General features: G+C 38.0%; 1 protein-coding gene across 1 annotated transcript; it reads left to right on the top strand.

Moving 5' to 3' along the window:
* Positions 1–1386: 1386 nt before the first annotated feature.
* On the top strand, positions 1387–19293 carry SMIM9 (small integral membrane protein 9). The gene is made up of 5 exons (XM_070257670.1): positions 1387–1574; positions 4852–4955; positions 5645–5877; positions 7004–7133; positions 19137–19293. Exons 3-5 carry the CDS (start codon positions 5736–5738, stop codon positions 19162–19164), a joined length of 300 nt encoding a protein of 99 aa, XP_070113771.1. The 5' UTR covers positions 1387–1574; positions 4852–4955; positions 5645–5735; the 3' UTR covers positions 19165–19293.
* The last annotated feature ends 2986 nt before the right edge of the window (positions 19294–22279 follow it).

Raw genomic sequence — 22279 nt, 5'->3', positions numbered from 1 at the left:
GATTTTGAGGATGCTGCTGGTGAGGGCTCAGAAAGAAGTGTGGAACATGTCATTAGAAACTAGGTGAAAGAGGATCCTTGTTATATAGTGACAGAAAGTTTAGCAACACTATCACCTTTAGTAACTTGAAAAGTATGAAATGTGTCTAATGAACTGTGTGATCTAGCTAAGGAGATTTCCAAGTAAATTGTTGAAGATGCCACCTGGTTTCCTCTTGTTGGTTATAGTAAAATGTGAGAAGAGAAAGATGACTTGTAAAGACTGTTAAACGTGAATGAACAAGGACTTGAGGGTTTTGAAAAATCTCTGCCTCTCTGGACAGCAAAAGATGCTAAAATTGAGAAATGGCTTCTGAACAGAAATCACAACTGAATGATATCTCACCAACAATGAAAGCCAGAATACAGTGGAATATCTTCGATGTACTGAAATAAAATAACTGTTGACCTAAAAGTGTATACTCAGCAACTGTATCTTCCAACGGTGAAGGCAAAATGAAGACGTTTTCTGAAAAACAAAATATGGAAGTGTTTGCCACCAACAGATTTTCACAAAATGAAATTTTAAAGAATATATTTCAGTCATAAAGAAGGCGATCTCATATAGAATGTCTTAGGTGCAAGAATTAGCGAACAAAGAAAGAGTTATGTAGACAAAGCTAAATAAATATTGGCTGAATAAAGCAGCAACAACGTCTTGTGGCAATAAAAATAATCTCTAAAATACACAACAGCAAATAAGTCAGGAGGAGATGATCAGAACTAAAGTGTTAAAGTCCTGTGGTTCAGAAGAGAAAGTAAAGGTATTGAACTGCTTTAGACTTTTCCCCACCATTTTAACTATTTTAAAGTGTGAAATTCAGTGGCTTTTAGTATGTTCAAAACATTGTGCAACCATCACCCCTATCTAGTTCCAGAACATTTTCATCACCCCCTAAAGAAATCTCGTACTTATTAAACATTAACTTCCCATTTTCCCCTCCTCCCAGCCCCTGGCAACCACTAATCTATTTTCTGTCTCTATGGACTTCCCTATTCTGGACATTTCATATAAATAGAATCATGAACGATGTGGCCTTTTTGTCTGGCTTCTTTCATTTATCATAATGTTTTCAAGGTTCATCCATGTTGTTGTGTGTCAGTACTTCATTCCTTTTTATGGCTGAATGATATTCCATTGTGGATATACCGCATTTTGTTTATCCATTCATTTGTTGGTGGACATTTGGGTTGTCTCCGCCTTTTGGCTGTTGTAAATAGTGCTGCTATAAACATTTGTGTACAAGTTTTTGTTTGAATACCTGTTTTCAGTTCTTTTGAGTTTCTGGGTCTTATGGTAATTTTTTTTTTTTTAAAGATTTTATTTTTTTCCTTTTTCTCCCCAAAGCCCCCCAGTACATAGTTGTATATTCTTCGTTGTGGGTCCTTCTAGTTGTGGCATGTGGGACGCTGCCTCAGCGTGGTCTGATGAGCAGTGCCATGTCTGCGCCCAGGATTCGAACCGATGAAACACTGGGCTGCCTGCAGCAGAGCGCGCGAACTTAACCACTCGGCCACGGGGCCAGCCCCATTATGGTAATTTTATGATTAACTTATTGAGGAGCCACCAAATTTTTCCACAGCAGCCACACCATTTTAGATTCCCACCAGCAATGTATGAGGTTCCACTTTCTCTACATTTCCATCTCTAACATGGAGATTGTTATTTTCCATTTTTTTAACGGTCATCCTAGTGAGTGTGAAGTGGTATCTCACTGTGGTTTTGATTTGCATTTCCCTAATGGCTGATAACATTGATCATCTTTTCATGTGTTTATTGGCCATTTGTATATCTTCTTTGGAGAAATGTCTATTCAAGTCTTTTGCCCATTTTTTTAATTGGGTTGTCTTTTTGTTGTTGAGTTGTAAAGATTCTTTGTATATTCTTGATACTAGACTATTAGAAATATGATTTGGAAATATTTTCTCCCATTCTATGGGTTGTCTTTTCATCTCCTCATAGTGTCCTTTGATGTAAAAAATTTTAATTTTGATGAAGCCCAATTTATCTATTTTTTCTTTTGTTGCTTGTGCTTTTGGTGTTATATTTAAGAAACTATTGCCAAATCCAATGCCGTGAAAATTTACCCTGATATTTTCTGCTAAGAGTTTTATAGTTTTTGCTCTTATATTTATGTGTTTGATCCATTTCAAATTAATTTTTGTATATGATATGAGATAAAGTTCCAAATTCACTCTTTTGCATGATTTATTGAAGAGATGGTTCTTTCCTCATTAAATGGTCTTGGCACCCCCTACTCTTGTTGGAAATCAATTGACCATAAATTTTTGGGTTTAGTTCTGGATTCTCAGTCCTATTCTATTGATCTATATGTCCATCCTCATGCCAGTACCACAGTGTTTTAATGACTGTAGCCTTGTATTTAAGTTTCAAAATTGGGAAGTGTGAGTCCTCCAACTTTGTTTCTTTTTTGTAGATTGCCTTGGCTATTTAGGATCTCTTGCAATTCCAGGTGAATTTTAAGATGAGGTTGTCCATTTCTTCAAAAAAAAAAAAAAGGCCATTGGGATTTTGATAGGGATTGCATTGGATTTGTAGATTGCTTTGGGGAGTATTGCCATCTTAACGATATTAAGTCTTCTAATTCAACATAAGAATTTTAAACAAGAAATAAAATCATTATTATTCCCAGACTGAAATAGTTGTGCACATTGAAAACCCAAAATAATCTACAGATAAGTTGTTCAAATTAATAAATCAACGTAGCAAGGCTTCTTGACAGAAGTTCAATATGAAAATTATGTCTATGTACTAGCAACAAAGTTAGAAAATAAAAATTTTAAAAGGTAACATTTACAATAGCGTCAAAAATACCTAGTACCTAGAAATGAATTGTATGAAAGATTTCCAAGAACTCTAATTAGAAAACTATAAAATATTCTTGGGAGACCTAGATAATTAGAAGGATATACTATATTCAAGGATTAGAAGATTCAATATTATAAAGATGTCAATTCTCCTCAAACTGACCTACAGATTCAACACAATCTCAGTGTAAATTCCAAGATTTTTTCCTGGTGTAATTCAAGCATGTGGAAATGTAAAAGGCCAAGAATAGCCAAAATATTCCTGATACAAGACAGTAAGATTTAAGGCTACAGCAATTAAGACAATGTGGTATTCGCACAAGGATAGACCAATAGACCAGTGGAACATATTAGAGTCCAGAAGCAGACCCATACATATATGCACACCTGATTTATGACAAAATAGCTCTCCAGAGCAGTGGTACTGGGTCAATAAGAAATCCATATGAAAAAGTGAAATTTGACCCCTTCCTCAAACTATACAAAAAAAAAAAAATCAATTCCAGATTAAATAAAGCTCTATGAACAGCAAACAATAAAAACTCCAGGAGATAACAGCTTTGGGTTATGCACAGGTTTCTTAAACAGGACCCCAAAACCACTAACCATGAAGGAAAAGATTGATAAATTTGACTACATTTAGATTCAGATCTTCTGTTCATCCATAGAGTGGGAGAAAATATTTGTGTTATGTAAAATTGATAAAGGGATGTGTAGCAAATGGAATTCTCTTATGCTGTTCGTGGTATATTTATTTTGGAAAACAATCTGGCATTATCTACTGAAGTTGAACATACAGATAGCCTCTGGCAATTCTGTTGGGTGATGACCTAGGAGTAGAATTTCCATGTGAACCAAGAGATAGGGTAGCACTGTCCAGAATAGCTTCAAACTGGAAGCAACTCTTACTGTAGATATTTCCTAGTGGCTCATCTGAATTGTGGTAAAGTATTTCATTATATAGTATAGACCACAATTTATTTAATCCATTGCTTTTCTGATAGAACCCTGACTGATATATCATTTATGCCAATTTTTCTACGGAAGTGATCATCTTTCTTATACAAATTAATTTGTAAGAGTTCTTTGCATGTTAAGAATCTTATCTGTCATATATGTTATAAAATGTATTAATTTTTCATTAATCTTTTATCTTTCTTTACAATATTTTGTTGTATGAAAGCTTTATATTTTTATGCAACAAATTTATCAGTATTTTTATTTGTGGCTTTTGGGTTTCATGACATGCTTAGAGTAGCTTTTTCAACACTAAGATTATAAAAATATCCACCCATATTTTAATCCAATATGTGTATATATATATATATTTTTAAAGATTGGCACCTGAGCTAACAACTGTTGCCAATCTTTTTTTTCCCTGCTTTTTCTCCCCCAAATCCCCCCAGTATATAGTTGTATATTTTTTAGTTGTGAGTCCTTCTAGTTGTGGCATGTGGGACGCCACCTCACCGTGGCCTGATGAGCGGTGCCATGTCCGCGCCCACGATCTGAACCAGCAAAACCCTGGGCCGCCGAAGTGGAGCACGGAAACTTAACCACTTGGCCATGGGGCCGGCCCCTGTGTATGGTTTTATTTTTGTTTAGTCCTTGATCCATCTAGAATTTATTTTTGTGTGTAGGGCTCTCACTTCAGTGCATCCAAATAAAGAGTCAATCGTCATATTAAACCATATCTTTTTTCCCCACTGATATGAAATGCCACCTTTATCATCTGTTATAGTCACATATATACACTATTATAAGGTGTAATAGATACTGAATGGCAAATAAGATATCTTAGAATTCTTCAAGCTTAAGAGGATACAGCTACTGAGAGGATAGGTTTCAGTATCAACACAGATATTTATGCATGGACAGAAAAAGATGTCTGTATGCTTAGCTGTCAAATAGAGAGAGACTGGGGGAGGGTCAAATGCACTACATGATATCACAAGGAGTGATAGAATTCTATTTGGAACTTCAGAGGCCTGAGAGGAAGACTCTGGCCAGTTTCTTCTGAAGACTACTGCACTCTGAGGCCTCATTCACTGGCTTCTTTGGATCCCTGGCTGCTAAGCCAATTTTCAGGTAAGTGGCTTCCAACCTGACACAGGTCTCTTTAAGACCTATCAAATAGTGAATGAGAGTATCAGTTATAAATGTCTTAAGTAATAGAAAGCCCAAATTATAATGGCTCAAATAGGGATTTATTTTCCTCACACCAAGCAGTCCAGAGGTGGGCAGATAGAGGTGTTGGTTTAGTGGCTTGAAATTGTCAGAGCCAGAAGAGATGTAATTTTCTTGGCCTTCTCCTCATGTACATTACCTCATGGTTACAAGATGGCTTCTCCGACTTCAGGTAACTGTTAAACAATGTTTGAGGCAGCACAAAGGAAAAATGGTAGCTATATCTTTTTTATCAAAACAGCAAAAAGTCTTCCCAGAATCTACTCATCGGATTTCCGTTATGCTTCAACAAAGCAGGATCTCTGGCTCCTCAGTGGAGAAGAGACTGAACAACTGTTGTTTCCACTAATTGAATTAGGGAAGCCTGAAGGGGCATCTAGTTTAGGAGGGAATGTCAGGTGTCTGACCTGATAGATTCCAGTAAATTTTTGTTTTGTGTTGTTTTGTTTTTTTTTAGAGGGGAATAAATTTTGCTTTGGAAACTGACTGTATTCAGAATTCAAGTGTCAGCTAGTGAATTATTCTTGTGTTCATGACAGGTGGGAAGCTTTTTGCAATAAAAACTAAACCACCATTTTCTAACTTTTCAGACAAAGCTACCTTGGAAAGAGCCAAGGAAAAAGCCATCTCCCCTTGGCCGAGTGAGCTAGGAGAACAGCTAAGTGGCCCTCAGGAGACTCCATGGACTCTCCCCAGAATCTGCTGAGCATTGGATTTCTGCTGTGCTCTCTGGCTTGCCTCCTGGAGACTGTAGGTTCCTCAACATCGCCTTTATCTGCCTTTGGAGTAGAAGGCAAAGCAGGATCAAAACTACGCTCAATGGGTGTGTTTGCTGTTAGGATGAATGTTCGTAGCTTTGTAAGACATAAGATTCGTGTCTCAGTTCAGAAAAATTGATTTTATATTTAAAAATAATGTTCACAAGAAAGCAAACTATTCTGGTTTGGTTCAATTTAGTTCAACAAGAGCTAACTCACTTACTGTGTGCACCAAACCCTTTGCTGAATGACATGGATTAGGAGTTCAGAAATGTGCAGCCAAAGCCACAGATGCCAACCCTCCATGGAATATGACACATGCTCCCTGAGGAAAAAAGGATAAAGTTGTCACAAATAAAGTAAAATAAAATGAATGAAAAAATAAAGGGATAAATAAAGTTGGGGGAGGGATCAGGGAAGCCGACAAAGGAAATGAACTTTAAGCTAAACCTGATGACCCATTGATCTGTGGCTTAGGTGCTCCCAAAGCCCAGCTTCCAACATGCATAGCCATGCTGCTCAGATCCTTTCCGGAGCTCCAGCTACGGAAAGTGTCTGCCTGGTGAGTGGTGAACCCTCTTGACTCCACACCACAGACACTCTTTTTCCCCTACCTCTTTCCTTGGGATTAAATCACATTCCCCTCTTCTTCCTCTCCAACTTCCTAAAGAAAAGACCCAGTATCTTGAGCCTTACCTTGATCAGCAGACTCCCTCTAAAGTTCCTTCTGCCAGTTTCCCTGGCCCCTTCCTCCTCTGGATGTTCCTGCAGCTGATAGCCCTCTTTTTTCTCTTCCTGAGGCACTCACTGCCCTCAGCCTCTTGCAGAACTCCCAAACATACTCTAGGCAACCATATATTAGTTATCAGTTCATGCTCCTCTTTCACAAAGTACCCCATTTACTCAAGAAGACCTCAAAACAACCCTTAAGATGTCTGGGGCAGAGATGATTTTTCCTATTGATTTGTGAGGAGGCAAAGATGATAACCACCTAAGGATACCTTTTGTGAGTGTACGTTTACCCCTTGAATGCCTTAGAGGCAGCACAGCAAAGTAGTCAAGAATATGGGCTCTGGACAACTATAAGAGCATGATATTTGAGACAACTATTTGAACTTGAACCAAGGTTCAAATTCCAGCCTCATCATTTACTTGACCTCTCCTCAATGAACATCTATGCTCTTTCTGCAGAAAATCACAGATCCTGGCTGAGCAACTTCAGGGAGTACTTGGGGGATCTCATCAAGAGCTCCGTACCTCCAGCAGCCATTTTTGCTTTGCTTGTCATCACAGCACTGATGGGGACCCTCTGCTGCCTCACGTAAGCTGCTGTGTGGCATGAGGAGAGGGGAGGATAGAGGGAACCTGAGGGAGAGACAGGAACAATCAGGTTCCCTACCAGCCTGCACATCTGTAATTAAGGGAAAGTTTCTTTTTTTTTTGAGGAAGACTAGCCCTGAGCTAACATCTGCTGCCAATCTTTCTCTTTTTTTGCTGAGGAAGACTGGCCCTGAGCTAACATCCATGCCCGTCTTCCTCTACTTTATATATGGGACGCCTACTACAGCATGGTGTGCCAAGTGGTGCCATGTCCGCACTCGGGATCCAAACTGGTGAACCCCGGGCTGCTGAACCAGAATGTGTGCACTTAACCACTGAGCCACTGGGCCAGCCCATAAGGGAGAGTTTTAAGAAAGGTAATTCTGGGGACAAAACTCCAAAAGGCCATGCAAGTCCCTTTTAAAAAGTCTCCTCTACCAGGTGGACTGTGGGGTGCATTGGTGGGGAGGTGGGGGCCTCTGCAGTGGGGTGTTGGGGTAGGCTCTAGGGGGTTGGGAAGTGTGCACGGACCAGGACTGTGTTGACAGTGTGTGTGGTCCTGTGGGGGGTGAGGCTTATCAGTGGCAGAAGACCTGTGCTTCACAAATAGCTATAAAAAGGATCAGCCACAAGTTCCAAAGCCTGAAACAATTGAGTGCTCCCATGCCTAGGGCCAGCCCCATTCAGCTGCACTCCTAAGAGAACTGACAACAGCCTCATAGGCCTGAGGCCTATAGCAACTGTAAGCCCCTGAGCCTAGCAACCAGCTACACTGAGTACCTACCCAATTAACAGAAAAACTGCAACAGGAGTGTGCTGTTAGACTTTGTAGCCAATGGTGCTGAGGCTCCCCAAACCAGATTTACAAACAGCTGGCCAGGGAGGGAAAGACTAGACTCCCTGGGTACCTGCATTAAGAGCAACGCTGCCACAGCAGAAGGACACAAGTAGCCCACAAAGGGGTCACTCCTGGATCATTTGGACTGGTGACAAGAGGGAAGCACAATGCTGGGCCTCAAAAGGCATCTCTTACATAAGGCCACTTCTCTAAGATCAGGAGACAGAGCCCACTCACCTAATACAAAGAAATAAGCACAGAGAAAGAGGCATAATGAGGAGACAAAGGAATACATTCCAAGCAAGGGAACAGGACAAAACCCCAGAAAAAGGACTAAATAAAACAGAAATAAGCAACCTACCTGACAAACAGTTCAAACAAAAACTCATAAGGATGCTCACAGATATTGGGAGAAGACTGGATGAACACAGTGAGCTCATCAGCAAAGAACTGGAAAATATAAAAAAGAACCAGTCAGAAATGAAGAATACAATACTGGAAATGAAAAATTCACTAGAGGAACTCAGTAGCAGAGTAGATGATACAGAAGAATGGATCAGCGAGCTAGATGAAAGACTAGAGGAAATCACACAAGCTGAACAAAAAAAAGAATGAGAACAGTCTAAGGGAACTCTGGGACAATATCAAGCACACTAACATTCGTATTATAGTTGTCCCAGAAGGAGAAGAGAGAGACAAAGGAGCAGAAAATTTATTTGAAGAAATAATAGCTGAAAATTTTCCTAATCTAAGGAAGGAAACAGACATCCAAGTACAGGAAACACAGAGAGCTCCAAACAAGATAAGCCCAAAGAGGCCCACACCAAGACACATTATAATTAAAATCTCCAAAATTAAAGACAGAATCCTAAAAGCGTCAAGAGAAAGGCAACAAATGGCATACAAGGAAAGCCCATAAGGCTATCAGCGGATTTCTCAGCTGAAACCCTACAGGCAAGAAGAGAATGGCATGACATATTTAAAGCGCTAGAAGGAAAAAGCCTACAGCCAAGAATACTCTATCCATCAAGGTTGTCATTCAGGTTGGAAGGAGAGATAAAGAGCTTCCCAGACAAGCAAAAATTAAAGGAGTTTATCACCAAGAAACCAGTTCTACAAGAAACGCTCAAGGGACTTATTTAAGTGGGAAAACAATGACCACAAATAGGGATAAAAATAGGGATAAAAAAATTATCAAAAAAACAGGCAATAAAATCACTGGTAAAGGTAAAAATATAGTAAAGGTAGTAGATCAACCACCTGTGAAGATAATATGAAGTTTAAAAGACAAAAATACTAAAATTACCTATTGCAATGATAAGAGGGTAATGGATAGACACAAAATAAGAGATTAGATATGATTTCAAAAACATAAAATGTGGGAGGAGAGGAGTGAAAAAGTAGAGCCTTTAGAAAGAGGTCAAGCTAAAGAGTCTATCAACTCAATATAGACTGTTATATACATAGAATATTATGTAGGATCCTCATGGTAATCACAAATCAGAAACCTATAATAAACAAGCAAATAAGTAAGATAAAAGAAATCAAACATATTATTAAAGAAAGTCATCAAACCACAAGGGAAGAGAGCAAGAGAAAAAGAAAGGAACAGAGAAGAGCTAGTAAAACACCCAGAAAAAAAGGTAACAAAGTGGCAATAAATACATATTTATCAATAGCTACTTTAAATGTCAATGGACTAAATGCTCCAATCAAAAGGCATAGGGTGGCCAATTGGATAAAAAAACAAGACCCATATATATGCTGCATACAAGAGACAGACTTCAGACCTAAAGACGCTCACAAACTGAAATTGAAATGATGGAAAAAGATATTCCATGCAAATTGCAAAGAAAACAAAGTGGGGGTAGCAATACTTATATCAGACAAACTAGACTTTAAAACATAAACTGTAACAAGAGACAAAGAAGGGCACTACGTAATGATAAAGGGAACAATCCAACAGGAAGATATAACACTTGTAAATATCTATGTACCCAACATAGGAGCACCTAAATATATAAAGCAATTATTAACATACATAAAAGGAGAAATAGACAGTAACACAATAATAGTGGGGGACTTTAACACTCCACTTACACCAATGGATAGATCATCCAAACAGAAGATCAATAAGGAAACACTGGCCTTAAATGACACATTTTACCAGATGGACTTAGTGGATATATATAGAACATCCCATCCAAAAACCACAGAATACACATTCTTTTCAAATGCACATGGAACATTCTCCAAGATTGATCACATATTAGGCCACAAAACAAGTCTCAATAAACTTAATAAGATCAAAATAACACCATGCATCTTTTCTGACCACAAAGTTATGAAACTAGAAATCAACTACAGGAAGAAAATCAGAAAAGCCACAAAAATGTGGAGATTAAACAAAATGCTACTGAACAAAGATTGGGTCAATGAAGAAATCAAAGGAGAAATCAAAAAATTCCTGGAGACAAATGAAAATGAAAATATGATATGTCAAAATCTATGGGATACAGCAAAAGTGGTTCTAAGAGGGATGTTTATAGCAATTCAGGCCTACCACAACAAAGAAGAAAAATCTCAAATAAACGATCTAACAGCTCATCTAAAGGTACTGGAAAAAGAAGAACAAACAAAGCCCAAAATCAGCAGAAGGAAGGAAATAATAAAAATCAGAGCAGAAATCAATGAAATAGAAACTTAAAAAGCAATAGAAAAAAATTAATGAAACCAAGAGCTGGTTCTTTGAAAAGATAAACAAAATTGACAAACCTTTAGCTAGAGTCACCAAGAAAAAAGAGAGAAGGCTCAGATAAATAAGATCAGAAATGAAAGAGGAGAAATTACAATGGACACCTCAGAAATACAAAAGATGATAAGAGAATACTACAAAAAGCTATACACCAACAAATTGGATAATCTAGAAGAAATGGATAAATTCTTAGAAACACACAACCTTGCAAAACTGGACCAAGAAGAAGTAGAGAATTTGAATAGACCAATCACCAGTAAGGAGATCAAAACAGCAATCGAAACCTCCCCAAAAATAAAAGTCCATGACCAGACGACTTCCCTGGTGAATTCTACCAAACATTCAAAGAAGACATAATACTCATCCTTCTCAAACTCTTCCCAAAAATTGAAGAGGAGGGGAGGCTTCCTAACTCATTCTATGAAGCCAACATTATCATGATACCAAAACCAGACAAGGACAACACAACAAAAGATAATTACAGGCCAATATCACTGATGAACATCGATGCAAAAATCCTCAACAAAATACTAGCAAATCAAATACAACAATACATTAAAAAGATCATACACCATGATCAAGTGAGATTCATTCCAGGGATGCAGGGATGGTTCAACATCTGCAAAACGATCAACATGATACACCACATTAACAAAATGAAGAATAAAAATCACATGATCATCTCAGTAGATGCAGAGAAAGCGTTTAAGATACAGTATCCATTTATGATAAAAACTCTAAATAAAATGGGTATAGAAGGAAAAACCTCAAAATAATAAAGGCCATATATGACAAACCCACAGCTAACATCATACTCAATGGAAAAAAACTGAAAGCTATCCCTCTAAGAACAGGAACCAGACAAGGATGCCCACTATCACCACTCTTATTTAACATAGTATTGGAAGTCCTAGCCAGAGAAATCAGGCAAGAAAAAGAAATAAAAGGGATCCATATTGGAAAAGAAGAAGTGAAACTCTCACTCTTTGCAGAGGCGATGATTTTATATATAGAAAACTCTAAAGAATCTGCTAAGAAAAACTTTTAGAGGGGTTGGCCCCATGGCCGAGTAGTTAACTTCACGTGCTCCACTGCTGCTGGCCCAGTGTTTCGTTGGTTCGAATCCTGGGCGCGGACATGGCACTGCTCATCAAACCACGCTGAGGCAGCGTCCCACAACTAGAAGGACCCACAACGAAGAATATACAACTATGTACCAGGGGGCTTTGAGGAGAAAAAGGAAAAAAAATAAAATCTTTAAAAAAAAACTTTTAGAAATAATAAATGAATACAGTCAAGTCACAGGATACAAAATAAACATACAAAAATCAGTTGCGTTTCTATACACTAACAAGAAAGTAGCAGAAAGAGAAATTAAGAATACAATCCCATTTACAATCACAACAAAAAGAATAAAAGACCTAGGAATAAACTTAACCAAAGAGGTGAAAGATCTGTACACTGAAAACTATAAAACATTGTTGAAAGAAATCAAAGAAGACACAAAGAAATGGAAAGCTATTCCGTGCTCTTGGATTGGAAGAATTAACAGAGCTAAAATGTCCATACTTCCTACAGCAATCTATAGATTCAATGCAATCCCTATCAAAGTTCCAACAACCTTTTTCACAGAAATAGAACAAAGAATCCTAAAATTTATATGAAACAACAAAAGACCCTGACTAGCCAAAGGATTCCTGAGAAAAAAGACCAAAGCTGAAGGTATCATACTCCCTGATTTCAAAACATACTCCAGAGCTATAGTAACCAAAACAGCACGTTACTGGCACAAAAACAGACACACAGATCAATGCAACAGAATAGAGAGCCCAGACACAAACCCACACATTTATGGACAGCTAATATTCGACAAGGGAGCCAAGAACAAACAATGGAGAAAGGAGAGGTTCTTCAATAAATGGTGTTGGGAAAACTGGACAGCCGCATGCAAAAGAATGAAATTAGACCATTACCTTACACCATGCACAAAAATCAACTCAAAATGGATTAAACACTTGAATGTAAGACCCAAAACCATGAAAACTCTAGAAGAAAACATAGGCAGTACGCTCTTTGACATCAGTCTTAGCAGCACGTTTTCAAGTACCATGTCTGACTGGGCAAGGGAAACAAAAGAAAAAATGAACAAATGGGACTACATCAAACTAAAAATCTTCTGCTCAGCAAAGGAAATCATCAACAAAACGAAAAGACAACCTAACAATTGGGAGAAGATACTTGCAAACCATATATCAGATAAGGGGTTAATATCCAAAATATACAAAGAACTCGTACATCTCAACAACAAAAAAACCAACAATCCAATTAAAAAATGGGCAGAAGATCTGAACAGAGATCCTCCAAAGAAGATATACGGATGGCCGACAGGCATATGAAAAGATGCTCAACATCATTTACTATTAGGGAAATGCAAATCAAAACTACAATGAGATATCACCTCCCTCCAGTCAGAATGGCTATAATTAACAACACAGGAAACAACAAGTGTTGGAGAGGATGTGGAGAGAAGGGAACCCTCATACACTGCTGGTGGGAATGCAAACTGGTGCAGCCACTATGGAAAGCAGTACGGAGTATCCTCAGAAAGTTAGCAATAGATCTACCATATGATCCAGCTATTCACTGTTGGGTATTTATCCAAAGAATTTGAAAACATAAATGCATAAAGATACATGCACCCCTGTGTTCATTGCAGCATTATTCACAATAGCTAGGACTTGGAAGCAACTTAGATGCCCATCAAGGGATGAATGGATAAAGAAGATGTGGTATATATACACAATGGAATACTACTCAGCCCTAAGAATTGATGAAATCTGGCCATTTGTGACAACATGGATGGACCTTGAGGGTATTATGCTAAGTGAAATGTCAGAGGGAGAAATTCAAATATCATATAATCTCACTCATAAGTAGAAGATAAAAACAACAACAAATACATAGCAACAGAGATTGGATTGGTGGTTACCATAGGGGAAGGTGGGGGAGGGCAAAGGGGTGATTAGGCTCACATGTGTAATGATGGACTATAATTAGTTTTCGGGTGGTGAACATGATGTAATCTACACAGAATTAGAAATATATTACAATGTACATCTGAAAGCTATATAATGTTATAATCCAATGTTACTGCAATAAAAAAATAAAAGAAAAAATAAAAGAAAGACAGCACTTGAAGTCATACTTCTAACCTTAGATAAGATCCTGACTATACAGTTCTTTCACTACTAACTATCTTCCAAAGTTTAAAAATAAATAAATAAATAATAACAATATAAAAGTAAAAAAATAAAAGTCTCCTCTACTTTCTCTTTTTTTCTCCAACCTGCTCTGTCCATTACCAATGACTTATAGGTGACATTTAATAACTAGTTTTTGCCACTGATCATTTTTTTCTAATTTCATTAACTCCTAATTATCCTTCCCTTTGGTTTAGGAACTTTACATGGAAAATATATAGTGAACTGTTTTCAATTTCCTGAAAATTTACCAAAATATTTAGCTACATAAACCATATAAAGCCAAAGAGATTCCTGAAATAGTTAACAAAATAGTTAAGCATAGCTGGAAAAGCCTACATTTCAGTAATTCAACCAGTATTTACCAAGAGATGGCTACTTGCCTGTCTCTGTCCTAGTTGCTAGAGAGACAAAGAAATAAGATAATTGAATAATTACAAACTGTTGGATCAGCGCTATGGTGAGAGACAGAGTCCAAGTTGGGGAACCTATATAAGTGTGTGCTAGAATTTAAAAAGGCTTTGTGTAGCAAAGGACTGTTCAAACTTCACAATCTAATAAAGTGGCTGAGGGCAAAGATCAGATTAAGGGTGTGACATCCTCACCTATGGCTCCTCATAACCTCAAAATGATCACAGGATCAAGAACCGTGTCAAGGAAACAATCTTGGATGTACACATATTGGCATATGGAATTAATTAGAGCCAACTAGAAGTCAGCTAAGTTTTGAGAGAAGCTTATTGCCAAAGAAGCCACAAGCTAGAACTAAATGAGGTATCCATTGTTTGGGCCTTAAAACAGTATTTAGACCTCTAATCATCCCTGAGAAGGACACAGGCTTTGAAGGCCCCTAGGAGAGCATGCTGCCCAACACTTGCTGCAGATGCAGCCATAGAAAATAATGGACAGGAAGAGCCTCTCAGAGGCTGGACAATGGGCCAGGGAGCTCCTCCTATAAACCTATAAAGCAAGGTCTGGGCTTTATCAATGTCTGCCCAGCAGGATTCCAGGATTACTACAGAGCAGTAACTGCTATGTGCCTCTCATTCTTCCTCTTTCCAAATGGGAGTGTTTATGGTGATTATCTTCTTCCTGCTCAAGCATTGTATGTGAAGTGTGGAGATTAGGGGCAGAGAACTTGTTTTAGTTCATAGGTCACTTAACCAAGAAAAACCATACCCAGACTTAAGAGAACCAAGCATCACCCAGATACTCTGGACTTTGAGCTGGACACAGTGATGGTTGGGATTTTAGTCTTGGGGAAAAGTTGTGCCACAAGTCAAATGTTTTGGAAGCAGAGAGACAGGAGTTTGGTGTGCAGGGTATTATCAGAGATCAACGCCTGTGGAGGGGAGGAGGAGGTAGGAAGAAGTTCAACTGCCTTGTAAGCTCAACAAAGCCTTAGTTGACCCCATCAGAGATGTCCCACATTAGGCTGGAATGGCTGGACCTTTATAACCACACCTTAATTGGTTATTGGATGTGGGCTGCCCTAGGAAGTACAGGCAGCTCTTGGCAGCTGAGGCAAACTCTGAAAGAGCTAACAGTTAGAGGCTGTGTATTGACAGCCCTCTCAGCAGCTAGAGAAACAAGGCAATTCTTAAGGGGAGGATTTGGGTGGCATATTACCATGTACAGTGCAGGGTGGCTGTATTCGTGTACAGAAGGAAGAGTGAAACAAAGAGCAGGCGGTCAGTAATACAGACTGTGACAGAGACTGGTTATATGTTCACCAATCCTGTTCCTTCTTCCAAAGCACAGAGGAATACTGCATTTCCCAACTAAAGAAGCCAGGACTCAAGTCAAGATATATCTGATTCTATGTCTTTTAAGTAATTGTTACTCAAACTATGGCCAGCAGGCTAGCTGCATCAGAAACATCTGAAGTATTGGTTAAACACGCACCTTCAGAGGGACTTCTGTGAATATAAAGCAGGCAATATGCCAAGAGAAATACTTACTTCTTTGAAGTAGAAGGCTCAACCTGAGGAGAGAAACCAATAAGTCCCTGTTGGGAACAAGCAAGCTGGCTAGTGAAAGAAAGAAACCGCAGTGAGGACAAAAAGAGCAAGAGGGCAGGCAAGAGAGAGCAAAACAAAAGAAGACACTGATGAAAAAATATAAAAGGAGATATGAAGAACAGGGTCAAAAAAGCCAACACTATGAAGTAGAAATAAGCAGAGACTTGAGTGACAGTAAGATTAGAGAAAAAAATGATAGATGCAGGAGGCACATAATTAATTTCTTCGTAGAAGAGAACCAAAATAATACAACAGGAAAAATGCTTCAAGGTATAACTTTTTAAATGTTGCAGAAATAAAGGAAGACTCAAGTCTATAGTCATAAAGGGCACGTTGAGTCCCAGAAAAAATTGGCACTTGGCACTGGGCACATAGTAGACCCTCAGTGATATTTGGTGACTTTTATTAGTACATTTCACAGTAAGGATGGCAGTCTCTCTGGGCCTCTTTACTCATCCTCTGTATTCATCTATGCACCACTAGCTGCAGCTCATCCATTACATGAGGAAGTCAACATGGAAGCCTCGTCAATTTCTCAGTACTACAGTGGTGTCGACGAAAATAATCCATAACCAATCTATAAATGAAAATTTGGGTGAGTTTATTCTGAGTTTAAATCTGAGGATTATAACCCAGGGCCTTTCTTCCCGAAGGAAGAAAGGGCACCAAAGAAGTGGGGTGCACAGAGTGGTTATATACCCCCAGAGAGGGTGTTTCACATAGGATTGAAATGTCCCTTTTACAATAGTCGCGAGACTGCTCTGTCGGCACAGCGATTGATGGAAACAGCAGGTAGGTCTGCTGTCTCGGTGAACACAGCAGGGTGGCAGTCTGTTGTCTCGAACCAGGTGGTCACAGGTGAGCTGGGTGGTCAAAGGTGAGTGCAGCAATTGGTTCCTAGCCTAAGGAAAGATGCTTGTCCTTAAGGAAATGCCAATGTGGGGGGAAGTTGCACCTTTATCTCAAGGGCCTTTGTTCTTGCCATAGGAAATGTTTTAAAGCAGATATACAATGCGTGCTCAACAGCCACAGTCAGGCCCTTTTGGAAAAACAAAGTCAGGCCGAATTAGGTTTATACCAAATGTCTTCTTCATATACTCCAATATATCCTATTGCTTGCCATTTTTATTTGTCAGTGGCAATCAGTGGGACCAATTTGTGCTAACAAGTATGCAAAGACACATGTAGCATAAGGACTTCTTAGTATGGTTCATAATAGCGAAAAAATAGAAACAACTTAAATATCCATTGGCTGGTTAAAGAAAACATTGAACATTCATACAATGAGTATTATATAGTCACCAAAATGTTGTTGTAGAAGGACAATTACATGGAATCATATTCATGAAATATAGTTGAGTGGAGAAAAGCAGATTATAACAGAGGATATACCATTTAATCCAATTTGTTATTAAGAACTATAGGTACAGGGAGCATCATGGTGGAGTGAGCTCTCCCAGTAAACTCTCCCCCTAGAGATAAAACGAAAAGGACATACATATTCCAAAAGAGGACATCCACACAACAAAGGGGCTAATAACATACAATGGAGAAAAGATAGTCTCTTCAATAAGTGGTGTTGGGAAAACTGGGCAGCCACATGCAAGAGAATGAAAGTAGATCAGTATCTTATGCCACACACAAAAATTAACTCAAAATGGGTCAAAGACTTGAAGGTAAGACCTGAAACCATAAAACTTCTGGAAGGTAATATAGGCAGTACAGTCTTAGACATTGATCTCAAAAGGATCTTATTGAATACCATGTCTTCTTAGACAAGAGAAATAAAATAAAAAATAAACAAGTGGGAATTCACCAGACTAAGGAGCTTCTGCAAGACAAAGGAAACCAGGATCTAAACAAAAAGACAACCCACCAATTGGGAGAAAATAATTGCAAATCATATATCCAACAAGGGGTTAATCCCCATTATATATAAAGAACTCACTCAACAACAAAAAACAACCCACTTAAAAAATGGGTAGAGGATATGAACAGACATTTCTCCAAAGAAGATATACAGATGGCCAAGAGGCACATGAAAAAATGCTCAACATCACTAATTATCAGAGAAATGCAAATCAAAACTACCCTAAGTCACCACCCTACACACATTAAAAATGGCTATAATCACTAAGACAAAAAATTACAAATGTTGGAGAGGTTGTAGAGAAGAGAGAGCCGTCAACACTGCTGGTGGGAATGCAAACAGGTGCAGCCACTATGGAAAGCAGTACAAAGATTTCTCAAAAAACTAAAAATAGAAATACCATATGACCCAGCCATCCCACTACTGGGTATCTATCCAAAGAGCTTGAAGTCAGCAATTCCAAAAGTCCCATGCACCCCTATGTCCATTGCAGCATTATTCACAATAGCCAAGACGTGGAAGCAACCCAAGTGACCACTGACTGATGATTGGACAAAGAAGGTGTAGTATATATATATATATACAATGGAATACTACTCAACCATAAAAAAGACAAAATCATCCCATTCGCAATAACATGGATGGACCAGGAGGGTAGGATGTTAAACGACATAAGCCAGACAAAGACAAACACCATATGATTTCACAATGTTGTAAACTATTATGAACTCAATTAAAAATATATATTAAAAAAAAGCAGAATGTAAAAAAAAAGCAAAAATAACTAGGTACAGGGCAAAAGCCTTTAAGGACCTACCCAAAGTATTAGACATTGGTTACCTCCTTGTGGTAGTGAATTGGTGGTTTTCATTATTGTTACTATTGTTGTTGTTATTATTTCCACGTTTATTTTTGTCTATCTACACTTCCCAATCCTTCCACAACAAAGAGTTTTATTTGATGAATATGTTTTTTAAAAGATACTTTGAAAACAAAAGAAAAAAACCCATTTGACCATACTTCTACCTCTACCTCTAATCCCAATTGCACTAGAAACATATTCTTACTCTTATTTTCCCAAGTCATCAAAGCATTTTGTCTGTATGAAATCATTTAGTTAATATTAAGAGAAGAAGCTGTCTAAAATCCTATCTATCTTGGAAGAGGTGATATAACTAGCAAGTGACTCTGTGCAGACCAAGAAAGTGTATAGGAATTTAAACTTGGTTCAGCATTCCTCATTTTCTCTTCCTTTCCCAGTATTTTTGTAGGTGAAACATTCCATTGAAGACTCAATTGGGCAAGCGTGATGTTTGGATTCCAAGAGAGTGGAGAGTGTGCTATTTGCTTACAATGAGGAAGTATCTGTCAGTTCAAATTAAATTGTCTTCCATCTTAAACTATCTTTGCCTTTATTTAAAACATACAATTTAAAAATGGGAATAGTCTTATTACTGTTTTGAATACAAAAATAATACATACTTAAAGCAACAAAACTTTCTTAAAATACAGCAAGAAGAAAAAGTATCCATAATCCTGGCACCCAGAAATAAGCATTGTTAGCATCTTGGTGTATCTCTTTTCAAACTTTTTTCCTATGCTTCTACTACCAGTTTCCCAAAATCTGTTCTGTGAAACAATAGTTCTGTTTTAAAAAAAATGTTATGAGATAATAGGGCTCTGTGGTCAATTAAGTTTGAGAGATGCTGGATTAAACACATTTAAACATGTTTCTTTGCTCCAGGACTTTTAAGAGCCTTTGACAGGCTAATTTGAATCTCCATGAGAGGCCATAAAATGCAATATTTCCCAAACAAATTAGAACATGGGATTTTTTTATGGAGTATCCTACACTCTTTAAGAAATGCTGATGCACCCACTGTCACAGAAAGTCATTCAAGTACTTTTTCTTTTACCAAAATATCATAGTATGCATGCTGTTTTGTAGCCTGCTTTGTTTCTTCACTATATGACATATCATGGACATCTTTCTATGTTAGTAAATATATGTTTATATAATTTTAAGTGTTGCATAGTATTCCTTGCAGCAGATATGATGTAAATCATTTAACTACCCCCTATACGATAATTATTTAGGGTGTTTCTGCTTGTTCACTATTATAAATGTAATGCAGGTCATAGTTTTACAAATTATTAATTAGCTTTTCCCCTTTGCTGTTCTAAGTTTGAAATCTTTCACTCAGTGGACACTCACTGAACACCCACTGTGAGCCAGGCACTGTTCCAGGCAGGTAACAAACCGAAACAAATCCGGGCCCTTGTGGAGTAGTGTGCTAGTGGGAGGATTCAGTTCATGCTTTCCCTCTGGTAACCACCAATCCAATCTCTGTCTCTATGTGTTTGTTTGTCATTGTTTTTATCTTCTACTTATGAGTGAGATCATACAGTATATGACTTTCTCCCTCTGACTTATTTTACTTCGCATAATACCCTCAAGGTCCATCCATGTTGTCACAAATGGCCAGATTTCATCATTTCTTATGGCTGAGTCGTATTCCACTGTGTATATACACCACATCTTCTTTACCCACTCGTCCCTTGATGGGTACCTAGGTTGCTTCCAGGTCTTGGCTTTTGTGAATAATGCTGTAATGAATATAGGGGTGCATGTATCTTTAGTCATTCGTGTTTTCGTGTTCTTTGGATAAATACTCAGCAGTGGAATAGCTGGATCATATGGTAGTTCTATTGTTAATTTTCTGAGGAATCTCCATACTGTCTTCCACAGTGGCTACACCAGTTTGTACTCCCACCAGAGTGTATGAGGGTTCCCTTCTCTCCACACCCTTTCCAACACTTGTTGTTTCCTGTCTTTTTAATTATAACCATTCTGACTGGAGGGAGGTGATATCTCATTGTAGTTTTGATTTGCATTTCCCTGATAGTCAATGATGTTGAACATCTTTTCATGTGCCTGTTGGCCATCCGTATATCTTCTTTGGAGGATCTCTGTTCAGATCTTTTGCCCATTTTTTAATTGGATTGTTGGTTTTTGTTGTTGTTGAGATGTACGAGTACTTTGTATATTTTGGATATTAACCCCTTATCCGATATATGGTTTGCAAGTATCTTCTCCCAATTGTTAGGTTGTCTTTTCGTTTTGTTGATGATTTCCTTTGCTGAGCAGAAGATTTTTAGTTTGATGTAGTCCCATTTGTTCATTTTTTCTTTTGTTTCCCTTGCCCAGTCAGACATGGTACTTGAAAACGTGCTGCTAAGACTGATGTCAAAGAGCGTACTGCCTATGTTTTCTTCTAGAGTTTTCATGGTTTTGGGTCTTACATTCAAGTGTTTAATAATCCATTTTGAGTTGATTTTTGTGCATGGTGTAAGGTAATGGTCTAATTTCATTCTTTTGCATGCGACTGTCCAGTTTTCCCAACACCATTTATTGAAGAACCTCTCCTTTCTCCATTGCATGTTCTTGGCTCCCTTGTGGAAAATTAGCTGTCCATAGATGGTTTATTTCTGGGCTCTCTATTCTGTTGCATTGATCTGTGTGTCTGTTTTTGTGCCAGTAACGTGCTGTTTTGGTTACTATAGCTCTGGGATATGTTTTGAAATCAGGGAGTGTGATACCTTCAGCTTTGGTCTTTTTTCTCAGGAATCCTTTGGCTATTCGAGGTCTTTTGTTGTTCCATATAAATTTTAGGATTCTTTGTTCTATTTCTGTAAAAAAGGTTGTTGGAACTTTGATAGGGATTGCATTGAATCTATAGATTGCTGTAGGAAGTATGGACATTTTAGCTCTGTTAATTCTTCCAATCCAAGAGCACGGAATAGCTTTCCATTTCTTTGTGTCTTCTTTGATTTCTTTCAACAATGTTTTATAGTTTTCAGTGTACAGATCTTTCACCTCTTTGGTTAAGTTTATTCCTAGGTCTTTTATTCTTTTTGTTGTGATTGTAAATGGGATTGTATTCTTAATTTCTCTTTCTACTACTTCGTTGTTAGTGTATAAAACCACAACTGATTTGTGTATGTTGATTTTGTATCCTGCAACTTGAATATATTATTTATTATTTCTAAAAGTTTTTTAGTGGATTCTTCAGGGATTTCTAAATATAAAATCATGTCATCTGCAAATAGTGACAGTTTCACTTCTTCCTTTCCAATGTGGATCCCTTTTATTTCTTTTCCTTGCCTGATTGCTCTGCTAAGACTTCCAATGCTGTGTTAAATAAAAGTGGTGACAGTGGGCATCTTTGTGTGGTTCCTGTTCTTAGATGGATAGCTTTCAGCTTTTCTCCACTGAGAATGATATTAGCTGTGGGTTTGTCATATATGGCCTTTATTATGTGGAGGTACTTTCCTTCTATACCCATTTTTTTTTTTTTTGAGGAAGATTAGCCCTGAGCTAACTGCTGCCAATCCTCCTCTTT

Source organism: Equus caballus, chromosome X (genome assembly GCF_041296265.1).
Source record: "Equus caballus isolate H_3958 breed thoroughbred chromosome X, TB-T2T, whole genome shotgun sequence".
Taxonomy (NCBI): Eukaryota; Metazoa; Chordata; class Mammalia; order Perissodactyla; family Equidae; genus Equus; species Equus caballus.
The sequence above is the reverse complement of the archived record's forward strand: the minus strand, read 5'-3'. Positions and strand labels throughout refer to the sequence as shown.